The 22,924-nt window shown below is 44.8% G+C and overlaps 1 protein-coding gene across 4 annotated transcripts in view; it reads right to left on the minus strand.

Annotated features, from left to right (window-relative positions):
• Positions 1-22,924, minus strand: part of znf407 (zinc finger protein 407) — a 103,671-nt gene that overhangs the window by 70,593 nt on the left and 10,154 nt on the right. For all 4 annotated transcript variants that reach the window (XM_049026939.1, XM_049026936.1, XM_049026935.1 and 1 more), the window contains exon 3: positions 21,622-21,736. In XM_049026939.1, the coding sequence (XP_048882896.1) occupies positions 21,622-21,736 (115 nt within the window). The remainder of the gene's footprint in view (positions 1-21,621; positions 21,737-22,924) is intronic.

The raw sequence follows: 22,924 nt of genomic DNA on the forward strand, positions 1-22,924 counted from the left end.
ACACACATAAGGTGTTTGAGGGCCCTCTTCATGCTGCCGTCATAGGGCACAAAAATGATCACCCCCTCCTCTACCCCCATCTGCCTTCTCTAGCCACCCTCAATAAACAAATGAGGATCAGATTTGTTTGGCAAATTGTTACACTGTCTGAATAGTGGGACTCGTGCAGCAAGCTGTGTTTAAAAGCCCAAAGGGGGAGGGGGCTGGTGAGAGCTAGGCACAGAAACTCAGACACACAAACAATCCCGTCGTTAAAGGCAGTTTTCGCCGCCCTGCATACACAAAGTATTACGGCAGGCCGGTTCTCTCACTGCGTCGCGGGGACGCGCACGCACACACACAAACACACGTCTCGCGGAAAGCCTGCTTGTGTTCGTCCTTGTTCTCAAAGTGCCGCAAATCAAACGTGGAAATGCACTTGACGCAAAGCAAACACGGCGGGGGCTTTAAAGCGGATTTCAGCGGGTGCACAATGCACGTCTCACACGAAACGCCGGAGGGGGAAAAGAGAAAAACGTCAAAGGCCGAAATTAATCAGCTTCAAATTGAACAGAAAATTGTTTCCTACTTTCCAAAGGCAGTGACTCAGACACGTCGAAGAATTCCACAGTTTACAAGAAACTGAGGCCTAATTGCATGTAATTTCAGCTTTTGATTTCGACAGGATGAAATAATTTCATTCTGCTTAAGAAGGGTCTGGTTTATTTCAAAGTGGACAGCAGCCTCTGTGCCCAGTTAATCCACAGCAGGACAATAAAGATCGCTTTGGAAAAGACGGAGACTGCCAGACGTGCGTTTTGACCGTAAATCATAAAGGTAGTCTTCAGACCACATTATTTGTGTGCCCCCCCCCCCCCCCCTCGCGGCGGTCCACATCAGCGAGATTAAATAAACAAAGCCCTGACGAGGAAAGCCGGGAGGAGGCGGAGCAGACGGTGTCCCAGAGAGGAAAAACAGGGCAGAAGGCTTCACATTCACAATGCCAGTTATGCTTGGAGCTGACTTTTATAGAAAAGCAAAAGAAACCTGAAGTTTGCTAAAAGGATTCCAACATTGGGGTGAGCCTGAGGGGGCTGCGTCAGTCTGTGTGGCAGTGGTGTTAGTGTGCTTGAAGAACTCTGTAAACATTTGAAATCACATAAATAAACCTGAATGTGTGTGTGTATATGTGGGGGGGAGGGGGGCTGCACAAGGGGAGTGATGACCAGTGACCATCATTAATGATTTGCAGAAGCAGTTCATCATTCCTGGAGGTTCTGTTGCCTTGGTTCCGGGCTGCTGCGCCCTGGACCTGCCATGTCACTGCAGGTTCCCTTTGGATTCCTCAAGCCACCTGTCCAGAGAGTGGTACCGAGCCAGCTCCCGAATCCTGTGTTTGTGTCTGCGCCGCATGGCTCCCCTGAAACGAGGGAAAACTACCAGTCTGATAATCGCTGCTGGGTCCTGTGTCATATGACTCTGCCAGCTGACCCAAGCCGAGCCTCCCTCACTGCGGGGTAACTGTCCACAGCAGTACAGGGAGCCGGATGGACGGGAATTTGGGAGACAGGAATGAGAAGCTGGACGCACTGAGCAGAGCAGGACGTGCCAGACAGCTGCTGTGAGCTCCTCCCCCCCCCAGGACAGGACAGTATGGCTCCCCCCTGGTCCTGCAATACATCACCCGTGTCATCGGTGAGGATTACAATGCGGAGACTGTCCCTTATGATGTGTTTAATCAATAACATCTGACACTGATATGGTCACCTTGGGGAGCGGAGCGGAATACTCCAGTTTATTTAGCATGTGAGGAATGAAGTGAGTTATGAACCGAACGCATGGATCTTTATGAGAAAGGAGCACAAAGATAACCGCTGTGGCCTTAGCTTCTTTCTGTGTATATAGATTTAGAAATTCTTTAGCCAGAATATAAAAGGAAGCCTGGCTCAGTTTTCAGACATTCATTAATGTAATTCTTGGAATCTAGAGTTTAAACTCTGCATTTTAAGTTCACAAAGGATGTTCCCCGTGCACAGAAGACGGCATCTGTCTGCACACAGAAGCACAAGAGCCACACACTCGATTTAACTCTAAGCGATTCCTCTTGACTGCTGCCAAGACTGCATTCACGTGCCCCCCCTCCTCACCAGCATCCCCGTCCCAAAGTTACTGCGCCGGACGAGGAATGCCACAGGACGTTACTTATTTGGGCCGGGACAGCAGAAGTCTGCACCTAAAGTCACGCTGGCTGCTGCATTTAAGAGGACATTGATGGATTTGCTGTAATTAAGAACGCCCGTTCATTATTCTGTGAGTCGCGCTGGACCCGATTGGGGATCAAGGGCATTTTACGATCACAGAGGCTTACATCACTGTTACCCCAGATGCGAATGGTGACAGTTCTGCTCAGAGAAAGCTGGTTTCTCTCACAGCCACTTGGAAACAAAGATTCTACATGTGGCTTGAACATGGAACCACAGCGGGAACAGGCACCAGCCCAGCTCAAATCTGCTGCTCCTCTGCTGCCGATTGGTTGGTCTATCTGCTTCCAGACAAACAGACAGGGCCAAGTGAAAAGGGAGATTTCACTTCGCGTTAAACACTTTAGGTTTAACAGTGTTTTTAGAGAATGTGTTCAAGAGGTGAGCATTTGTCCATCTAGCTGTTTTCCTGGCTGGCTGGTCCTTGCTGCCCCTCCCCACATGCACATACACACAAACACAAACACGCTCTCCGCCCCCCCCCCCCCCCCCCAGCCTTTTACCTCGAACGGAGCTGGAAATGTAGACGTAACACGTGGGACAGCTCCAATCCACCTGAAGGTTCACTGCTGAGGAGCGTCCACATGACAGGACGTCGATTTCACTTCTGGCTGTGCACAGACGCCGAGGTGAAGGAGCCCATTTCGGGCTGACAGGTCTTATCCGCACTGACTGACGGGCCCCGACGGCCCCTAGCTGCGCGTCTCTGCCAGGGGCCCGGCGGCCAGCACTCCCAAACAAGCCTTCAGCTCGGCCTAATGGTTTAAAACGCTCTCAATTATTCGGGTCACCCGCATACCTCAGCCTCCCCCTCGGCCTTCCCGCGTCCGAGATGTCGCTCATGCCAGCCCCCCCTCTTCCCCCGAGTCCTACACTGCTTCTAACCGGATCAATCGCTGTGGGATCGAAACCCACAAAGCGTGCGAGGCCAGCCTCAGATCCGGATGCCGGTTGTGGCAGCCGCCTTGCTCTGATCCACTCTCCTCCACAGCTAAAGGGACCCCCCCCCCAATCGCACGCACACATCGTAGTCGGTGCCACCCACGAATCCAAGGGGAATGCGTTTGGACACCATGTGAATGGGGTGTTTCTCTGGTCGGACGGTGATTAGGCGGGATGCTGCCTGGAGAATAAAGCGAGACAGCCAGTGTCGGTGCATCGGGCAGGGGTACCTCACCTGGGACATTGGCCCCCGCCCCACAGCCCTAATTGTATTTGTCTACGGCTCCCCACAGACGGGTGTCATGACGCAGATATCGACCCACCGCTTCTCGTATCTGTCATCTGCCTGCATGTCTCAGCCTGTTTTCCTATCCCCCCCCCACACACACACACACACACACACACACTCTACACCCAAAACAAATGTAAGTGCTCATGCTTCGGCCTCCGGGGGGGGCGGGGGGGTCGTGCCGATAGGCCCGCTGCTGAAAGTCCGTGGCCCTTGGAAGGGTAACAGCACGATGCCTGGAGCTACAGGGCCTAAAATAAGGAAAACTTAAAAAATTAAAACTCACCCTCAGAACCTGAATCTAAATTCAGGAACCAAGAGGCGCTGACAACGCAATGGGGCGGCACTGCCTGAAAACAGGAGCCGCTCTACCACTACAAATTCATTCAGGTTATTTCCATTTTTAATTTCTACCCCCCCACCCCAATTCCGCCTCTCATATTCCGCTAAAAATTGGGCACTCTCGGCTAAAAATTTCACATATAATTCTCCATTTTCTGCTATGGAGAAGAGCGTGCAGATTGCCTTACCTCTTTCTAAAAACTACTGAAAAGAAGTGCTAAAAATCAAAGCCTTTATTAATTTTAATGTTTTCTATGGCATAATCAGCTGATTATATCTTTAACATGCATGCAACGTGTGAAGCAGGAACGTCAGACAGGGAATTACTATGGAGGCAAAAGCAATTTAGGTTTAGTTTAATGGTGACTGTCAGCGCCTCCTATAGGAGGCAGATGTGACGATGAGTAGCAGGAACGCAATGTTCAGTGAGAACCCACCGGTTCCTCTGTATTCACTAAACAGTGCCCTTTGACCGGTAATTCCCACATTAATTTACACTGGATCACATCGTTCGGCTTCACCTTGCCTCCTAACAATCCCACAGACGCATTGCCAACAAATTGTATTACAACAAAATAACCAAGAAAGCACCAACACATTTAGCTGATCTAGTCTGCATTATGGGGGGGGGGGGACCAAGCAATGATATAACTGGCTTAATTTCCTGTAATATTATACATCTGCATTAGTAAAAATGTCTAAAACATTTTTATGGTTTGAAACCACAATTTATATATTTGAACATTCTGTGTACACTGTTTTTTAAATGACAACTAAGAAAAAATAAATAAAACATCACAAAAACAGCTGTTTTGCCACAGAGTTACACAAGTTTAAATAGGAAAAAGGCAAACATGTGTTTGTGCTTAAGTGTATGAAGAGCGGCTGTGGTAGATTACAGGACCCCGGGAGAGTCACAGCGCAGAAAGCAGTCCAGCGTTTCTCTGCATTTTATTTTTAACGCCCACTACTCCTCAGCCATGAATCCTGCCCGTCACACACAGATATATTAATTCCACTGCAACTATTTGCTCATCATTAAAAGCAGTTAATTTACAAGCAGCTCTTTCAGAAATTATTTAAGTAACGTGACTGACAACACAGGAAATAAAATAAAAATCCTATGCTTTTAACTGATGTGGGGTTCTGCAGAAAGCCAGCCGTGTCATAATCACCCCGCCTACAGATAAGCGCACTAATTAAGCCCAGGGAGGGAATAGATTAAACTTAAAATTTGATTATCAGAAAGTACGGGCTGAAGGTTTCATTTTTAGGAATAAAAGAATTACTATTAAAGGGGAGATAGTCCATTGAAATGTCTAAATATAGTATAAAAAGCTTTCGTATATTTTAAAAGTATAGTAATGCAAGCAACTGCATTTCATTTTCTTTATATATGGCATATATAATATGTACTACATGCCGGCACACATAAATACACACACACACTCATTTCTGTTATATTCATATATCATACATCAAGTTTCATACATACATACATACATACATACACATACACGTATATATGTAACATTAATTATTTTGGATTGATATTATGGTCTTTAAATATTTGTTCTACAAATGTTTGTCTTTCCCTTCAAGTTTTCTTTTTTCTCGATTTGTTATCTTACATATCACATAACTTATAAAACAAATTTTAACCGAACCAGCCATTGGTCAAAAGCTTAATTTATTTTGCTGTATTTATGAAGAGAGAGACATGCAAAACCAGGCCTTTCTTGGATACTGTTTTTATACACACATGCAGTACAGTGAAGGCGTTTATAGATGCACCATATCTGCAAGTGGTGAAAATCACACTCTCCCTGTGATCTGCGGCCACGCACCGTAACCGTAAACTTGCCACCTCTCTCCCGTAGTTCCTCCTTCAGACTTCAGCGGCTGAGCAGAAGATGTACATAGTTGTTGGAAATGATTATCTGACAGGAGGTCAGCAGGGAATGGACCGGGACTGGAACCAGACTGTCCAAAGTAATTTGATGAAATCGACCATGAAAGGGCTTTTTAATCACAGGAGAGGAGTTTAATTCCTTCAGTAATTACTGAAATATGTATGTGCCTTCATATCTATTGATCCTTATTGTGCATGAAGTTATTGTACACAAGGTCTGATCTCAACGTATCGACTCCCAGGCTCTGGCACCCCAGGGGATCAGACGACCGGGTCGGCACCAAGGCTGGGGGATAATGGGAAAAGGGAGTCATTCTGGGTGCGGTGAGGTCCTCGGGTTTTACATGTGAGATTTTCGGCACGTCGTTATCGCGACGCGGGGCTGTGGGAGCGGTGGAAGCTCTCGGTTGGGTCGCGGTTAAGGTGCGGCTCAGCTCACCGCGGTCGGACAGGCAAACATGAGGTCACAGCGACAGCACTGGCCATTTGAACTAACAACTGTAACAACTATCAATGATTAAAAAAAGCCAAAACAAAAAGCAAAAAAAAAGAGCAGCCAACTGAATTAATAATAGTAATAATAATAATAATAATAAACTTTAGTTCATCTAACAAACCTATATTTCGGGATTAATAAAGTATGCGTGTAAGTATGTGAGTATGTATGTGTGTAAGTATGTATGTATTTATGTGTGTAAGTATATATGCAAGTATGTATGTATACATGTGTAAGTATGTATGTATACATGTGTTAGTATGTATGAATATATGTGTGTAAGTATGTAATATATATATGTAAGTATGTATGAATATATGTGTGTGTGTGTGTGTGTGTGTGTGTATCTACCTATAAATCTATGTGTGTGAGGAAGCCAAATGTGTAAAAGTGCTTAAAAGTTCCAGCGACACACCGAAAACGTGACAGGATACATAAGGTGCCTCCTCCATCCCTGCAAAAAGCCATAAAGCTGAGGAAATGGGGTGGGGGGTGCAGACATACGGCTATGAACTCCCACAGAAGGCCTTACAAGCCCAGAGAGACCCCTCACACAGGGAGAGTGAGGCCTTGACAGCTACTGCCCTCCTCCTATTTTGGGGTGTAAATGATCGGCCCACTTTAATGCTTTTCTGGAATTTTCCCTACCCCAGTCGTTCCAGCCCCCAGAAAAACGTGACCCGGCTTTTAAGGAGCCGCTCTCCCTCCTCCCCCTCCCCCTCCGCCTGCATGCGGCTTCGCGTGCCGGTGTCCACGGCGGGTGGATCTCGCCGTTTGTTCCTGCGATCGCGGAGCATTTTGTCGAGTTTCTCAAAACCGAAAAAGGCCGAAACCCTGAACGCTGCGTAAAATTTGAAAATTCGCTGTGGCTTAAGTGAACAAAGTCAGGGAAAACAGCTGCTTGTCCCCTCCCATTAAAGAAGAATTAAAACCTGATTTTATTATTACTGCAGCAAAAAAAAACAGACCAAACCCATTAATTAATAACCCTCTAATAGCACATGTACCTGAGACAAGAGATAAAACAAAGTCTCCCTCTCCTCGTCTCCATACACTCGCTGCTAATTTAATTTAGAATAATAATTAATTATACATTTAAAAAATATGGAAAAAAAGTTGTTTTCATCCCAGCCATCAAACATATGCATTTTTAATGAATTTCCCCCCAAATCAATAAACTCAATTTTTTAAAATTGCAACAAAAATGTTTTATGAGACATAATTACTGTAGGGTCAGTGGGTATTATTCAAAGTCACTTTGGTTTATCACATTAAGACAAGACAGGACGCAGGGCAAGAAAAAAAATTGTGAATTCCTTCCCTCAATCTGTCCCATTTGATTTAGATGGATGAAGAATAATTAAGTCTTAATTATTCACATGACTTCAAGGCACATTCTGAGTCCACAAAGAATGCAGTTGTCACTATTGTGCCCCTTCAGTCCGCTGTCATTTATCAAATCTTGCAACTTGACCAATGATGAATAACAATAAAAAAAAAAGTGTCCATTTGCCCAGAACACCCCCACCACTACCACCTACACAGATTCTCACAGAAGAGCATCTCCTTTGAATTCCACAGTATGCAAATGTGACCATGTGATTTGCATTTTAAAGTATTTAACTACCCATATTTATTGGATTCCGAGGCCTCGCTGATCATTGATTTATATGCTTCTGGCAGTCATATTTCCATATTTGTATGGCTCCAACGACAGTAATAATTCAAATATGCAAAAAGTTCTTCTTTGAACAGTATCTTTAATTATGTCCTCAAAGCATCGTTGTTCTCGCCGAGGCGTCCCCAGGAAAAAGGCCCCAGGAGTGTGAGACACCGCCGTAACAGCGAGGTGCGTTTTCTCCTCTGCTGCCTGCTTTCAGTCCATAGGAAATTGCTTTGTTTGTCAACCAGTCCTGAGTCTGGACATACAGGCCAGGGGAAAAGGAAATAAATAATAATAATAATAAATTATTATTATTATTATTATAAAAACTACCAATCTTTCGCACGTAGAAGCTTTATTAATTCTGACACACTTTCACGACAAATTCAATCACATTTCACAAGACTTCCGCTCAAAATGCAAAGCCCCCCCCCCCCCCCTAAATCCCTGCCATCCTTTTAAGTCAACATCTCTTTATTGGAGTTGTCACAATTTATGTGAGACCGTATGAAGGGTATCAGGAGCCGTAATCCTGTGATCCACCGGCACTGGGGCTGTCTGCTCTGCCATAACAGTCGTCACGCGCGCTGGCGACCCCCCCCCCCCCCCATTACCTGACGGTGAGGAAACTTTCCAGAAAAAAAATGCAAACCTTGTACTGCCATGCAGGACACAGCTAAGGGGGGGGCACGCCCAGTAATAATAGCTTACTAATATGTAACCTGCAAATTATAAAGATGCCTTAATTGTCACAGGTCTGAATGTATTTAATGTATATAATAACTCAGAATTAGCTACGCAACTATAAACCACATACAGTTAATTACCACATTCAGGATTTTTTTATATTCTTTATAAGCTCAAGTATGTAACAGTTTACAATGAAATAAATTCTGAGATTAACCACATTCCTTTTAAAAGTATTACTTAATACTGAAGGACATAATTATTACCAGTTGAATTTAATTATGCTTTCAGAACAATAAAAAAAAATTAAAAAATAGAAAAGACGACCAGGCTGATTAAAATTAAGTTAAAATTGTTATATTTTATTGTTTTCCTGGGTGGAAAAACATTCCCCAGCTGAATTTTTCAATTGAATATAGTCAAAGACTAAAAATAGCCATTAAAAACTCCAAGCATAACATCTTTGTCTGGAGTCTGGCACTGGCTTCTGTAAATAATGATGGTATTTAAATTTTCACATGAAAAAGGCAAGTTATTACTGTAATTGAGACAAGTGAGTATGACAGTTGATAGAGAGAATCGCCACTGTTCACAATCAAATTTACTCAAACTTCTCCATCCCAAATACATATGCAACAAACATATGCCTGGATGTGAGGCTTACATGCAAGACATTAGGGAAATCATAGTAATCTGACATTTCATTTTTGTAACATGAATAATTAAATGACAACATTATTTGTTATTATTTATTATTGTTATTATTATTGTTATTATTATTATTATTATTATTATTATTATTATTATTATTATAACACTAGATTAAATAACCGGTCCGTAATGACAATAGCAACGTGAACAGTAATAAAACAGCATTTTATCAAATAATAATAGTGCATTAGACATAAGCACTAAGCCTGTAGGTCTCCCTCAGGAGCAGCACACCTCAGGTTAAATGCACTGAGACCAACAAGGCGGCAGACTGTAACACACTTGCCAAGCGTATTAACTGAGAGAGTGCTGTCCCAAAGGCGTGAGCCCCCGCTCTCCGCCGCAGACAGCCCGGGAGCCCTCATCGGGACTGCTCCACAGGCTCACGCCGCACTCCCCACACTCCCATTTCAACTCGCCTTACGTCTCCCTCCTCTTTCATTTAGACCTATATATTAATTTTACCTTCAGAAATGCGCTTATTAAATCGAACTTCGCTTGCAACGCTACTTAGATTTCTCTTTGCGAAAAGATGGGACTTTCACTTAAATAAGCTCTATTATAAAATATTTGTAAAGCATATTTTTAAATTTCACCTGTAAAGTCAGTTTGCAACAAGTGAATTTAATTCAACATGATACTTGACCTTAATGTTAAACTTTATTTCCTTGGCCCTTTCTTAACCATTCTCGATTTGCCTGCCCAGAGCTGCACACTCCCCACATTAAAACGCCCCCTTGCCCCCTATCCAATTGCGCAAAACGGCATACAAAGAAAATGCCGTCTTCATAAAAAGGACGGGCGCTTATTCGTGTCCCTCGAACCTTTTTGCTGACAGTAGGACGTCGCTGAAATCAGATGTGGTCCCCTGTGAGGTGAGGCCCAGATACTCCCGCAATTATCTCATAATGTATATCCAATAGTATTTATTTCCCACTTTATTCTGCATCTCGTCATGCGGCCTGCTTCCCCCCCCCCCCCCACTGCTGACCTTTTCTGTAGCTAAGTGCTACACAAACAGCATAAAAATAAACCCGCTGTGCCATTTCGTGGCATCCTGGTTGTTAGACTGTGCTGCACGACAGCACTGAAAAGGCAAAAACATTAGGAACATTACAGGCCATGAAAACACGCCTCCCAGTCGGAATTAAGGAATGAAAAGTTGTCAGCATCACAGACAAAAAAATACCAACTTTTCATAAGACATAATATACTCCATAGATATTTTTAAGGGAACATTTATTGGGAATCATCATGCTTATCTGATGTATTTTGTAAGTTAGAAACTCATTAAAATTAAAGATGAATAGTAATGAACCATTTGTCTGATTGGTAAAAATCAGTTGAATGGGAAGAAAAAAGGTCCCCCACGCCACCTAACTGAAGAATGATTCGCGATCAGAACGATAAAAATCATAAAACTGACCTTGTAATTTTTGGAGGGCAGCGATTTGTGAACTTGAGGGGGTATTGTATGAAAAAGCGCACGCGTGTGCACGGCGCCCTCCCCGCAGTCCCTCATTAACAGCCATGTTAATTTCACCGCTCTCGGTGCTGCAGGGACTTATTACCGCGCGGTCTTTGTCCTTGCAGTAATTGCCCTCTGCGCCAAACAGTCTCTGAGCACCGGCATGGGCCCCCCGGGGACCCGCAGCCTCCCTTCAAGGCCCCCCGGTACCGCCGATGTGTCCTAGTTAAAGACACACCGGGAGGGACGGCCTCACAACACTGGAGCCTGGCGCTTTTTTAACAAAAAAAAAAACACTGTTCCTTAATCACTTCATTAGGGAGCTGAGAGGAACGGAGCGGAAAACGCGGCGGGATCCGTATTCGCGGGGTTCCAGCTTCCATTAAGCGGGCTTTGTTTGGCCCGCACTGCTTATAAGCAGAAATCATGCTAAACAAACAGATACACAGCTCACAAAGCGCGTGTTATGTGCGCCATAATAAAACACGTGTATGCGATCTATTAGCATGAGTCTCTGGCCAGATTTGTGGGCTTATAATTTTTCTTTTGCGCTGAACCTGAAAATTCAGCGTTTTATGTCCCCCAGATTTACGGAGTTCGCGTTATTAATTGTTGTTCTAGTGATTAAGTTATTACACTATTTACATTTAACAGTATTTCTTGTCATTTTGAAATATTTTAAAGGCTATTAGTCAGATTATTAAAACAAAGCACTTTTCTTAATTCGGCACTATAGAAACATCTACAAGCATCAAATACACTGAACAAACGAACACGGTCAACGTTCAGAAATACTCATCTGACGACTCTATTTTGCTGCGTGAAAAAAGTGACCTGGCCCCACCTACTGACAGAAAATTGACATAGCAACACAATAAAAGAACGGAACGAAAATGTTCCTGTAATGGTAATGTCTTGCATTTCAAAAAGGAGAGTTTTACACTTTACGTTTTACAAAATATTAATATAACAATGTTAACTTTATTTTTTCTTCCAATGTAGATTTAGCAATATAAAGTACACACGTTTCATTTCGATAGTTAAAAACCCCAAAATGCACAAAAGAGACAAAAAGCGAAGACTGGCCCATTATTTCTTTATCAGATTCAGGAAAAACCGAGTATGAAATTGTCTCTTTTGACTGCACTGCCACTGGTTCCATTACGGCAATGCAGCTGACCACGGAAAATAAATACAGGAAAAAGGAATATCAAATCTACTGCAGAAACTATTAGATGTAAATAAAACTACATGATATTCATTTACTTAAAAACTAAGTGACAATGGCAACGAATCTCTCATAACCAATATTAAAAGGTGTATTTCAAAGAAATAATCTGGTATGAGCTGAACATTTCTCAGGAAGAGCCTTAATTCCAGCTCTACCATATAATTCTGTTTTACGGTTTCTGTTAACAAACAAAATGGCTGCCATTTGTGTTTCCATGGGTTCATTTTCACTATTACTGAAACCTTTGGTGTGGCTTTGAAAGAATGCGCTTAAAAGAAATACCATTTAAAGACTGTAATTCTACCTGCGAATACAACACATCATAATGTGTTTTTTTTTTATTTTTATTTGAATTTGTTGCCTCTGAGCTTTAACAAAATGGTGTTACATATCCTTGGGAAAAAAATACCGTATAGCATTTCCTTTATGTCTGCCCTCCTGAGGCCCTTCTCCGGTTATGTTTAACATGATAGGTAGGGCATAACAGACACCTGCTGTCGAATACTTCAGACTTGTTTTTACTTTGACCTTTTTGCAGGAGACATCAAAGGGGAGAAAGTGCAGACAGCGCGACGATATACACAAAAAAATGAATGACATCTATACACATTATTTACAAGTTATCGCTGCAAACAGTCTACAACTACTTTTCCCGTGTGATCGATTTGTCAGTAGAGTCACCCGACACTCTTGTTGCTGCCAATGACTCTTCCATCCTCCTTTAACACCCAAGAGGAGAATCTTGGTACCACATATATTCCGAAGGGTAATATTCATCCATGCTGCAGTTACAGACCATGACCCTTTTACAACCCCATCCGGTGACTCAATTAGTCCTTCCGAGTTCCGTCTTCTCACTCTGGATGTGCTCGGAGAGATGTGTACGTACCCACGGCCATCATTCAGTCCCCCAAGAAGACGCTCGCCCCACATGCTCTCCCCACTGGCAGAATGAGCTGTATACCGAAATCAGGAAACAGACCAGCCCACGCATACATTCAGCGGCAGCGCAATAAATGAAAATGCTTTGTGGCCCAAAAGTAAATAAATTACCGCAGTAAAGGAATGTAAGTTCTTTGGGAGGGCCCCCAAGAGCCCTCAGCTCCTCAGGCTTAATGTAACCACTGTGCCACTGAGGCTTCCTACACTTTATCGGCACTGGATTTTCTGTCACATTTCGCTTCACCAACTGTACCTCTTCGGAAAACAGCCCGCATCCCAATTTTTCATTTATACATCTTCTGAGACCCCGCCCCCCCCCCCATCCCACTCGCCACCCCCCTTAAACGGTGTGTCCATGAAGCATCGGTAAGCTGGACTGATGGATGTGGCCTTGGGGAGCCGAGAGTTGGTTCTGCCTGAGTGTGAGATGTTGCAGTGTCACTTAGATGCTGTGAGATGTTGCGGTGTCACTTAGGTGAACAAAGGCACTGCAGGCATCTCTCACCCGGCACAGTCTCACACTTCGGGTGTCTGGGGTCTAGACTCTACCCAAGGTATTTAAAGCAGGCAGTGGATTCTGGGTGGAGGGTTCTGTGCAGTTCAAGGTAAGGGTGAGGCAGGTAACCATTTTTAAAATGCTGCATTGTACGTTTGAAAGTAATGAACGATAAGGCACATAAAGAATGTCAAGCTCACGCTGCAAATGCATCTAGTCGTGTCGCAATTTATCCTTCCATTACAGCCGATGAAAAGAACTCAAGGCTTCCAGAGATGTTTACATTTTAAATGTAGTATGAAAGCAGGAATTAACCATCCACTGAGGATGGTATCTGCTTTTTGCATCACATCTCAATCAGACTTATACCTTTTGTGCGTAGCTCCTATATAATCCACCATGCATCACTTACATTATCTCAGATAAAGCTACAGTTCCCACCACTGATCTGAGGTTCATGCATGTAGTGTGAGTAACGATGAGTGACAGACATGCAAACGCCTGGCATCCACAGATCGATACCCTTCACTCAGGACAGAATCCTCTCAACCTGGCCACCCTCGTCATCTGATACGGCAATGAGCAATTGCTCTCTTGCTGTCAAATTTTCAGCTGTGGGAGGAAGTGGACAAGTGGTGGTGGTGGGTGTGTGTGTGTGGCAGGTTCCTAACGACAGTGAGTCATAGGAAGCCTTGTGACAGCTGCCTTTCAAGGCCCCTGCATCCACACCAGGGCCACCCGGACACAGTGCCGTCCCAATTTGTTAGCAGGGACTAACAAATGGTTTAGTACTCTAGGGCTCAGAAAACCGCACGCTGTCCTCATCTTCCTGTCCATCAACAGACCAGCTCATCTTCCCCCCCAGTCAAGAGCTTCTTTATAAGCCCACTAACCCAAACTGAACATGCAAGTTATTCCTCTCCACCTTTAACTCCCACTCAACCATTCCACTTCTCTAGACCAGAGGTGCCCCTCAGTGTGCTCAGCTGTAGCCTAATTATCAGCCACACACCCCCCACCCCCCAGAGCTGAGGCTAAATGCTGCTTCTACTTCCCCATCCTTCTTTTCCGTGCTACGCAGTGCATGACACAAGCATTTGACAAATTGAGGACCGCTACTGTAATGACATACCTTTTCCCTCATCTTTTAATCACCGCTGTTAATTACTCATTAACTTCCTTCCCCTTTAGTGTGCAACTCCTAAATCTCCCACCATGCATCTCTCAAATAAATGAAAGCACTCCTCATCTCCAACGTGCAATTTTATCTTTTCTTGCGACTATCATTTGCAGAAACAGGGGTATTTTTCGGTTATTCTGGGAGGATACCAATAAATGGATTTTAATCATTACCTCCATGAAATGATGTGTGCAAATCTCTCCAGATGGAAATCACTCGGAGCGCCGTAAAGGGCTTCCTGCAATTGTGCTTTACTGCAACACTAAACACAGTGCTGATGGACTCCAAAAAACTACGATCGAGCCACACTAACTCCCCCACAATGTTAAAACCCAGAGGAGGCACTGTATTCATGCCAGAACAAAAATTAGTTGAACAGAGCTTCAAATTTCCTGCTGAAAAAAAATACAAAAACTCAGAGTAACATCATCCAGATGGATACACCTGGAAAAGACCACCGTCATGAACATAAGCATGGAGGGCGGGGCTCTGAGATTCTCCCAAACCGAGGAACCAATGATGCCAGACCAAAAAAAAAAAAGAAAAAAAAAAAAACAGGCGATACAAGAACACCAACAGCGATATATTTTTTAAATGGCCAAGTTGAACTGATGTTCAGTGGATAATTGGAGACATTCACTGTCTGCAGCAGTGACATTTTATTAGCTCTGACCTTCATCACACAAGTTTTTCGTTTTTCTGTCTCTTTATCCCTCCTTGGGGTCTGTGAAGCTTTTCCGGTTTGATTTGTCTCCTTACCGTCTCTCAGCTGTAACGTGCTTCTGCCGACGACCCTGCTTCTCCAAACACACAATCCTCTAGCCTCCCCTTAGCTGACACACCCAGCTTGCTGCCGACACGGACATGGCGGACGGTAATTTTAAGCCGCCCATTTACCGACGACGGCCCGGCTTGTGGATGGACACAAAACGCGAAGGAAAACATCTTCAAGAAATTGGACAAGCACCGTGCAAAATTCTCTACATTACCCTTCAAATTTTCAATAACTCCTCAGTTGAGAACAACCAGTTGTGTCAGCGAAGCTGCTGGTTACAGACAGATGTCAGCAAAGAAAACACAGTAGCAATTCAAGGACCATCCTTGTAGAGAGAAGCATATCCATTATGGGCAGCTTTATTTATTTATTTATTTTTAGATCGGAAATGGGGATTTAGTTTATTGCAGCACCAATCAAAATTACAGGTCCCCCCATCCACCACACATATGCATATATATCCAACCCTCACTACTGTTAAGGTTCACAAACACATCAGGTCAGCATTGACTAGCCACTCTTTAACCAACCAGACTACCAAAATCCCCAAAAAGCACTGAAGTACCCAGGAAAACACCAGGATGTTCCGATAGGTGGCCGTACAGCTTTAATTTGTGGCCTTGCTCAGTGGTCCAGCAGTAAAACCACTACGCCAAGCCTGGGATTTGACCAGGCAACCTTCTGATCACAGGCACAGTATGAGCCACACACTGTTCTACGGTTAGTGCAGTTAAATGAGGGTCAATGGCTCTGAGATCAGACAAGGGAATCTGCTTATTTAAGGAAATGGCACTGGACACCTCCGGATAACGCACATCTGACCAGACGTCCTTCCCTGGTCTCCTAAGAACGCCAGATAACAAAGTTTCATTTCAAATGCATCAATTTTGGCAGGTTGCAAGCAAAAGTCAGTGCTTATCTGCGCTCCCAGAGAGATGCTACACTATTATGGAGGCCTGTGACTGACAAGAGCAAAGGGAGTTTGCGCAGGAGAGGCAGAAGCATAAGACAGAGTCTTTCATTAGCAATGCAGATGTTCTGCCATAAATTAATCTGAGGTCACTATTCTCTTACTTAAACGGCGTTTAATGGGAGAGGCTGATCCAGGGAAGCACAAGGCCAAATCGATGCTAAGACCAGGATGACCATGTTGCTGCCTCTACTGCTCATCCTGGGCTGAAAATGTTACGATACCTCTGAGTGTGTGTGTGTGTGTGTGTGTGGGGGGGGGGGGGGGGTGGATGGATAGCTGTTGCATTTCTGAGAAAACAGAGCCCCGGTTGACTCGCAATAGCTCATCATTTCTGGCCACTTCCGTTCACCCATCATACATTACAGAATTGAAATTCCATTAAAATCCACCGTATAGCTCCTTTGCAGAGACTTCTCAAAAAAGAACAGAAGTATCTTTCTTCAGATGATGGAAGGTAGGTCCTTCCTGGTGGGTATTGTGTGTCCTTTTGTGAGCATGTGAGTGTGTGTCTGTAAAAGCATAGCTTTGCCAATGCTAAAAACAGCACTAATCCTCTATACTCACTGCCTGTGCACGTGGGCTCCGGCCCACAGGCCAAAGCCCTTCTGGTTTGTCGGCTCTTCAGGGTCACGTGACGCCACGGCCATATTGTAACATGGACGTTGACAGCCATTAACCAAGAAGCTAAAAAGCAACCTCGCCACGAAGGAACCGTTACGAGGAAATGACTGTCTGCCTGGCGCATATTTATCCAAATAATGAGTCATTTCATGGTAGCACACGCCCAAATCACTAACACCACCCCAACTGGAAACACAACAGACACGTTCGATGGTCCTGCCCCTTCTCACGACTGTGCGTGGGGTCCATGGCTCTTGTACTGGACTTGCACGTCACATGACCAATGACAGTCCGCCCAGCCTCCTCAGACATCATCTGCTGTGGCCTTTACTGTGAGGTCTGACAGCTTCCTGCGTGGACTTCTCCTAGTACACATTCATTTGTGCCACGGATGAGTGAAGCATTATGTGCAATTTTATCGTATTACAGAGGTTAACGGACCATAAAGCTGTCCATTCATGGAGAGCAATAGCTTGGAGACCTAAACCTAAAATGGGACTTTGAATGTAGACACAGCGTCATTACCGTTAGCTGACTGTTTCCGACAACAGCTCAGTCACATACTTACCCTTTATGGTTCAAGGTTTTTTAAAAAAATATTATTTATCAATTAACCTTCACTATTCCTTAGGGTTATATCATCCCAGATAATGCGATCCTGTTTTCAGTTAAAATATCTGGGAAAAATGTTTTTCAGAACTGAATGTCAGAAGTAACACACGACAAAATATATTAAACTGGCTAACATGGAAGGCAAACACAAATTAATGCTCATCTCCATGGGCCTGTCAAAAGACCTTTACAGCAAACGCGATTTTAAAAAGCAAAAGAAGCATTTTCCCATGCAGACACATTTGTACAAAAGAGAAATTCTCTATCTTCACTGAAGGAATTTGTCAGAATTGTTTTGCGTATTCAAAGTATGAGAGAGAATAAAAAGAACACATAAAAGCACAACGATTCATCGTGGAAAAAAAAACATACGACTGCTGTCTTGAACCATCAAAGTATATACCTTGCTAAATATTTTATGCTCGTCTGGGTGGGGCGGGGCTATACAGTCATGTGACAGGCCTGCTCATTCAGTTCACCTGTTTCTTGCTACCAGTCCCCATAAGACTGAATTTTCTCCCCCTTCAGTAATCGTACCCAGCCCCTAATGCCCTACCAAACCCTTCCAACGAGCCCGTTTTGGGTTTGGTTTCCTGGCCCCCCACCCTCACCGGTTTATGTTAAAAGACCCACCATTATTTGTTTGTTGTCGTTCTTCCTCATATCCCCCTCGCATGACTCCGTCCGCTGTCCAGCCCAGAGCGAGCCTTTCAGTCCTGACGCGGGTGAATCGCCCCAGGCTCCCTGCGCTTCATAAATCCCCCAGTGAGGCTCCTCTGCCGCCCCGGGTTTAAATACTGCAGCGCGTTTCAGCCCCAGAATTCCGCGGGAACCCGACGAGATCGCTAATGCGCGCGCCGATTAAGAACGACTCAAGCGCTATGTTGTTCAAAAGGCTGACAGGCTGTAATTTTCCCCATTATACGCTGCCGTTTAATTGCCTGCTACCGACATCCGCTGACACATTATGAAACAATGATTTACAATTATTCGGGCCACGAGAGGCGAACAGTGACATTATAATCAGCGACACTGCGGTTCCATCGCATGCTTAGCATCTACAGCTAAATTTAAAAATGGTTTTTGCCCCCCCCCCCCAAAGGAGTGTTAACCAGATTGAATTTGGAGATGGTAAAATATAATATTGGAGAGGGTGAGATAACAGCGAGGGTTTGAGTTTGGGTCAGGGTTTGCTGTCGGACTCATGAAGTAGCCCTGAGGGGCAACGGTCAACCTGCAAAATGGATCGGAGGAACGCGACGGTCATCCAGCGCGAATCCCACGCAGAAGCCAGCGGCAGATCCGGGTGGGTGCATGCGGCCAGCAGAGCCGGCGAAATAAATGATGGACAATTAAAGGGAAACGTGTGGCGTGCAGATTTGGCCGGTTCAGCTCCCACGGACGCCATTTACTTAAAAGCCCGGATTGGCCTGAATGCGCTTCCTGCTCGTAACTATAATGCGAAACATTAATAAAACACAAACGCATTAAAATACGATGCAAAACGCAGCCCCAGCTCCTTTCGGAGAGCTGCGGATGTGAGCGTGACCGCAGCCACTGCGCTAACACCTAGGTGTCCTGATATTACGGCCATGCGTTATAGCTATTAAACTCCCCATGCATAATTTACTAAGTTGGGGGGGGGGGGGGCTCCTCCGGGGAGGCCAGACGCAAGGGGCCAAAATGCTGAATCCGGGCCGCATGCTGAAAGTGATAGAGAACAGCAGAAGCCCTCATTAAGGCTGTTGTGGCTGCCGTGCGCACACCTTCCAGAGGTCCTGCCCTGTTTTGTTTTCCATTAAATATGAAGAATATCGCAATATACATTTTCGCCCTGTCGGCACTTTGTTTGGGGCGTCAATAGGCAGTTTCCAATGCTTTTTCGGACCAATTTACTGCCCTTCGGCCTGTTTCATTTCTTTTATTTCACCACTGAGGCAAGCTTTGTCCCCACTGTGGTCTTCTTTGAGAAACTATGTTGTCCGGGCATAAAATACTTGGGGCTGCAAGACAGCTTGTCTCTGTGAAAGGACAGGAGAGAGCACAAGGCACATCATAAACTGGCATACTTGGAGGAGTGTGGGGGGAACATGGTCAGGAATCCTCACCGTATATTTCAGAGAGGTCCTTTACCTCAAGCACAGTGGACCGACCATCTGGCATACTCGGCATTTTCCCAGTGGCCTGATGGGTACGCATCAACATGACTAAACATGATATATGGTTCATAAACCCAGAAGTCTTAAGACGTCTCATCCCTCGGGCACCCCAACACCATGCCTTATTCTCCAACAATATGCAGTCAGCCGCTTAACGCTCCAGACCAACCCAAGTCGCGACACAGACCTCATTGCTCACCGTGCATTACCAGATGTCGAGTCTTCTGTCAAGAGATCAGACTCACAAATGTGAGGAAAAGAAGACATGAAGAGACAGGGCAGTCCCTCAGCGAACAGGTTTCTCATCTGACTGGCAGGTGGGTGAAAGTTTCGAATGGGCTATGGCCTTGATTTGCATCCGTTAATTAAATGCCACGCACAATGCGGCTTCCGAGCATCAACAACCTTTTCTTCGGTCTACGCCAAGAACATGCCCACCCCCGCTTGGGGAAAATAAGGTCGGGTGCTGGCCTGTTAGCGTGATACGCTAAGAGCTCTGGAGTCATTTAGGTGGCGCATCAGAACCCGCACGCATATACGTGCGGGGGCCACAAAGAGGCAGTGGTGCATTAATGAGAAAAGCACACTCGTTTTGATCAAAAATAAAAGTGCACTTAAAGCATTAATTTTCCATCCCATAACGCAATGAAAAAATAAATACACAGCATATAACACTGGCCTGAGCTGGCCTGATTCATTAGAACGTATTTATGTTATTCTACAAAATATAAATGAAGTACTTTAATGACCACGGGAGATCAGTTATGGAGAGAAGGTATTCATGAAAAGAGGCAATTAGCATGAGCGGAGTAGTTTTCCAAATAGTCATGCAATTAAGGCGAATCGAGATGACATGTATGTAATGGCGCTCAAGTTCCCGCTAACGCAGCTGCTGAATGGTAATGTTCTGAGATGTGCTCCCCCATTACTGCGAGCAGCCACTTAAACACGGAGCAGATGTTAAGTCTTGTCAGTTCATCAACACAACAGACGCCTTTGATATCTTTCCCCACTTCTGTCAAGGAGACATCAGAGGCAAAGAACCAAACAGGCACGACTACATCATCTTCATGCCTACATACAGTATGGTTAGTAAGCGTGAGAGAGGCCCTTTATGACAGAAGCGAGAGGTTATACCACTCGATGGCCCCTGTGACTCCTGTGTGCTCCATCAGTGTAAAGGTCAGCTTTGCTCAGTTTGTTTGTGTCTGTGTGTGTGTGTGTGTGTGTGTGTGTGTGTGTGTGTGTGTACTCGAGGAAGAGCTCGCGATATGGTGAGCGAGCAGATGAATGCAGCGTGTGGCGCCCAAGTCCAGGAGGCTCAAAGTGAGGCTGAACGAGAGAGATGACTCGCTATCACTCCCCACGGCCCACAGCTTCCATGCTGATGAGACCGTTATAACCCAGTACTCTGCATCGACTTAACCCAAGGAGCAGCAAATGAGAAGAAAATAATGGCTTAGCAATCCTAATACTAAAAATAATACTAATAGCAGAGGAATTAATCATAGAAAAGCGGGTTAGAGGAACCGGTTACAGTGATACCATATTAGCAGATCACCATACCAACATGAAGTCAAACCGGTCAGTTCACAGGATGGAATGGGACGTAGCCTGAGTACACATGATGATGAACGCTATATTAACAATACTGCAACGACGCTGCAGTGAATGTAGGCGAGTGATTAGCCGGGACCTAAGTGTATCTCCCCGTAACAAACCCAGCATCATCTTACTCATTTTGTTGCCCAGTAAGCCAGACGTACTGTATTCCTGTACGGAATAATCACAGAGACTGGTGTTCTACCATGCAGCTGGTAACCTTGTTCTAAACTCCCACCTCCTCTAAAGGTGCCTCGCCCGCCGACGTCACGGCACTCACCCACAGACGTGGCACTTGTACTCCCGCATGCCCAGGTGCCTCTTCACGTGGTTGCGGGCGTCTCCAAGCTGAGCGGTGGCAAAGTTGCAGATCTTGCACTTGAAAGGCTTCGATCCTGATGAAAATTAAATATTAACTGGTGTGAGGCAAAGCATTACCACTGTGTAATCATGGGTGTACTTAAAACCGCTACCCCAGCACAGTCACCGATATACCATAGAGAAATCACCATTTTGGGGCAAACATGTCTGATTTAATGTGAAATGTGCAACATGCTGGCCTTTTGAGAAACATTGGTAATTCCCGCTGGATCTTCTAGTCGACAAACTCTGCTTTCTTCACACAAACTGGTCTCCTCTTAATTTCAAGAGCAGTCAGGGAAAATCAGGGGACAGTGAGAAGCCCAGCTCTGCTCCTGCTCCCTCCAAGTGAGAGCCAGGTGAGATGTGCAAATCAATCCCCTACGTTCACTGGTCACTCCATCATCAAAGCTCTAATCACCTAGCTTGGGTTTGAGAGGAGGTTTACTCCTAATTATTGTCATTAATAAATTGAGGAGGGGTGGGAGGGGGAGGGTCATAAGTGTCCAGATGAAGGAGTATGTGTTGTAGAGCATCATCCATCAACATTGCTCAGCATACTTCCAGGGTCGTTAGTGCCACAGGCAGCTAAAAGAAACTAGGTATGTACTTAAGGGGGAGGACTGCTCACTTGAGCCTGGACTTCCGTAAGGCCACAGTCTGTGGAGCTGGTAATCAATAATCAATGAATAACCCAATGCCTACATGCAAACAGAAATAATGTCATTTTTATTTGAACTCAATGGCATCCCCTAGCGTACAGAAGAAATCTTGTCAGCAAAAACTAGACTGTGTAATAATCTTGGCATAACTAAGGGCAGATGCAGCATGCACTTGATGCAAACTGAGAGTCAACCAGCCACATATTGGAAGGCTTGACAAACGACAAAAGACTGTTTACCACCTGGTCACCTTTCAGAGGCAGAATTTGAAGGGGGGGGGGGGGGGGTTCAGGTCAAAGCAAAAAAGGACGACCTTAGAATGTACTCCCCCCTCCAACTCAGCTAGGCATGGGGTCAGCAAGCATGGACATCGTGAAATATGTTCGATCTATTAGCTGTCACATGTCAAATTTAGAAATGCCATTCTGGTAAAATGAGTTCTGTGTGACGGAAGCTGACTGTTAACACAGTGTCATTTTAAATTAACACCAGCGACCAAACTGGAGGCGAGACCGGGAAAGACTGCCTTGTTTCATAAAACCTTTCTCTTCAATCCTGAAG

This window comes from Brienomyrus brachyistius, chromosome 9 (assembly GCF_023856365.1).
Source record: "Brienomyrus brachyistius isolate T26 chromosome 9, BBRACH_0.4, whole genome shotgun sequence".
Classification (NCBI taxonomy): domain Eukaryota; kingdom Metazoa; phylum Chordata; class Actinopteri; order Osteoglossiformes; family Mormyridae; genus Brienomyrus; species Brienomyrus brachyistius.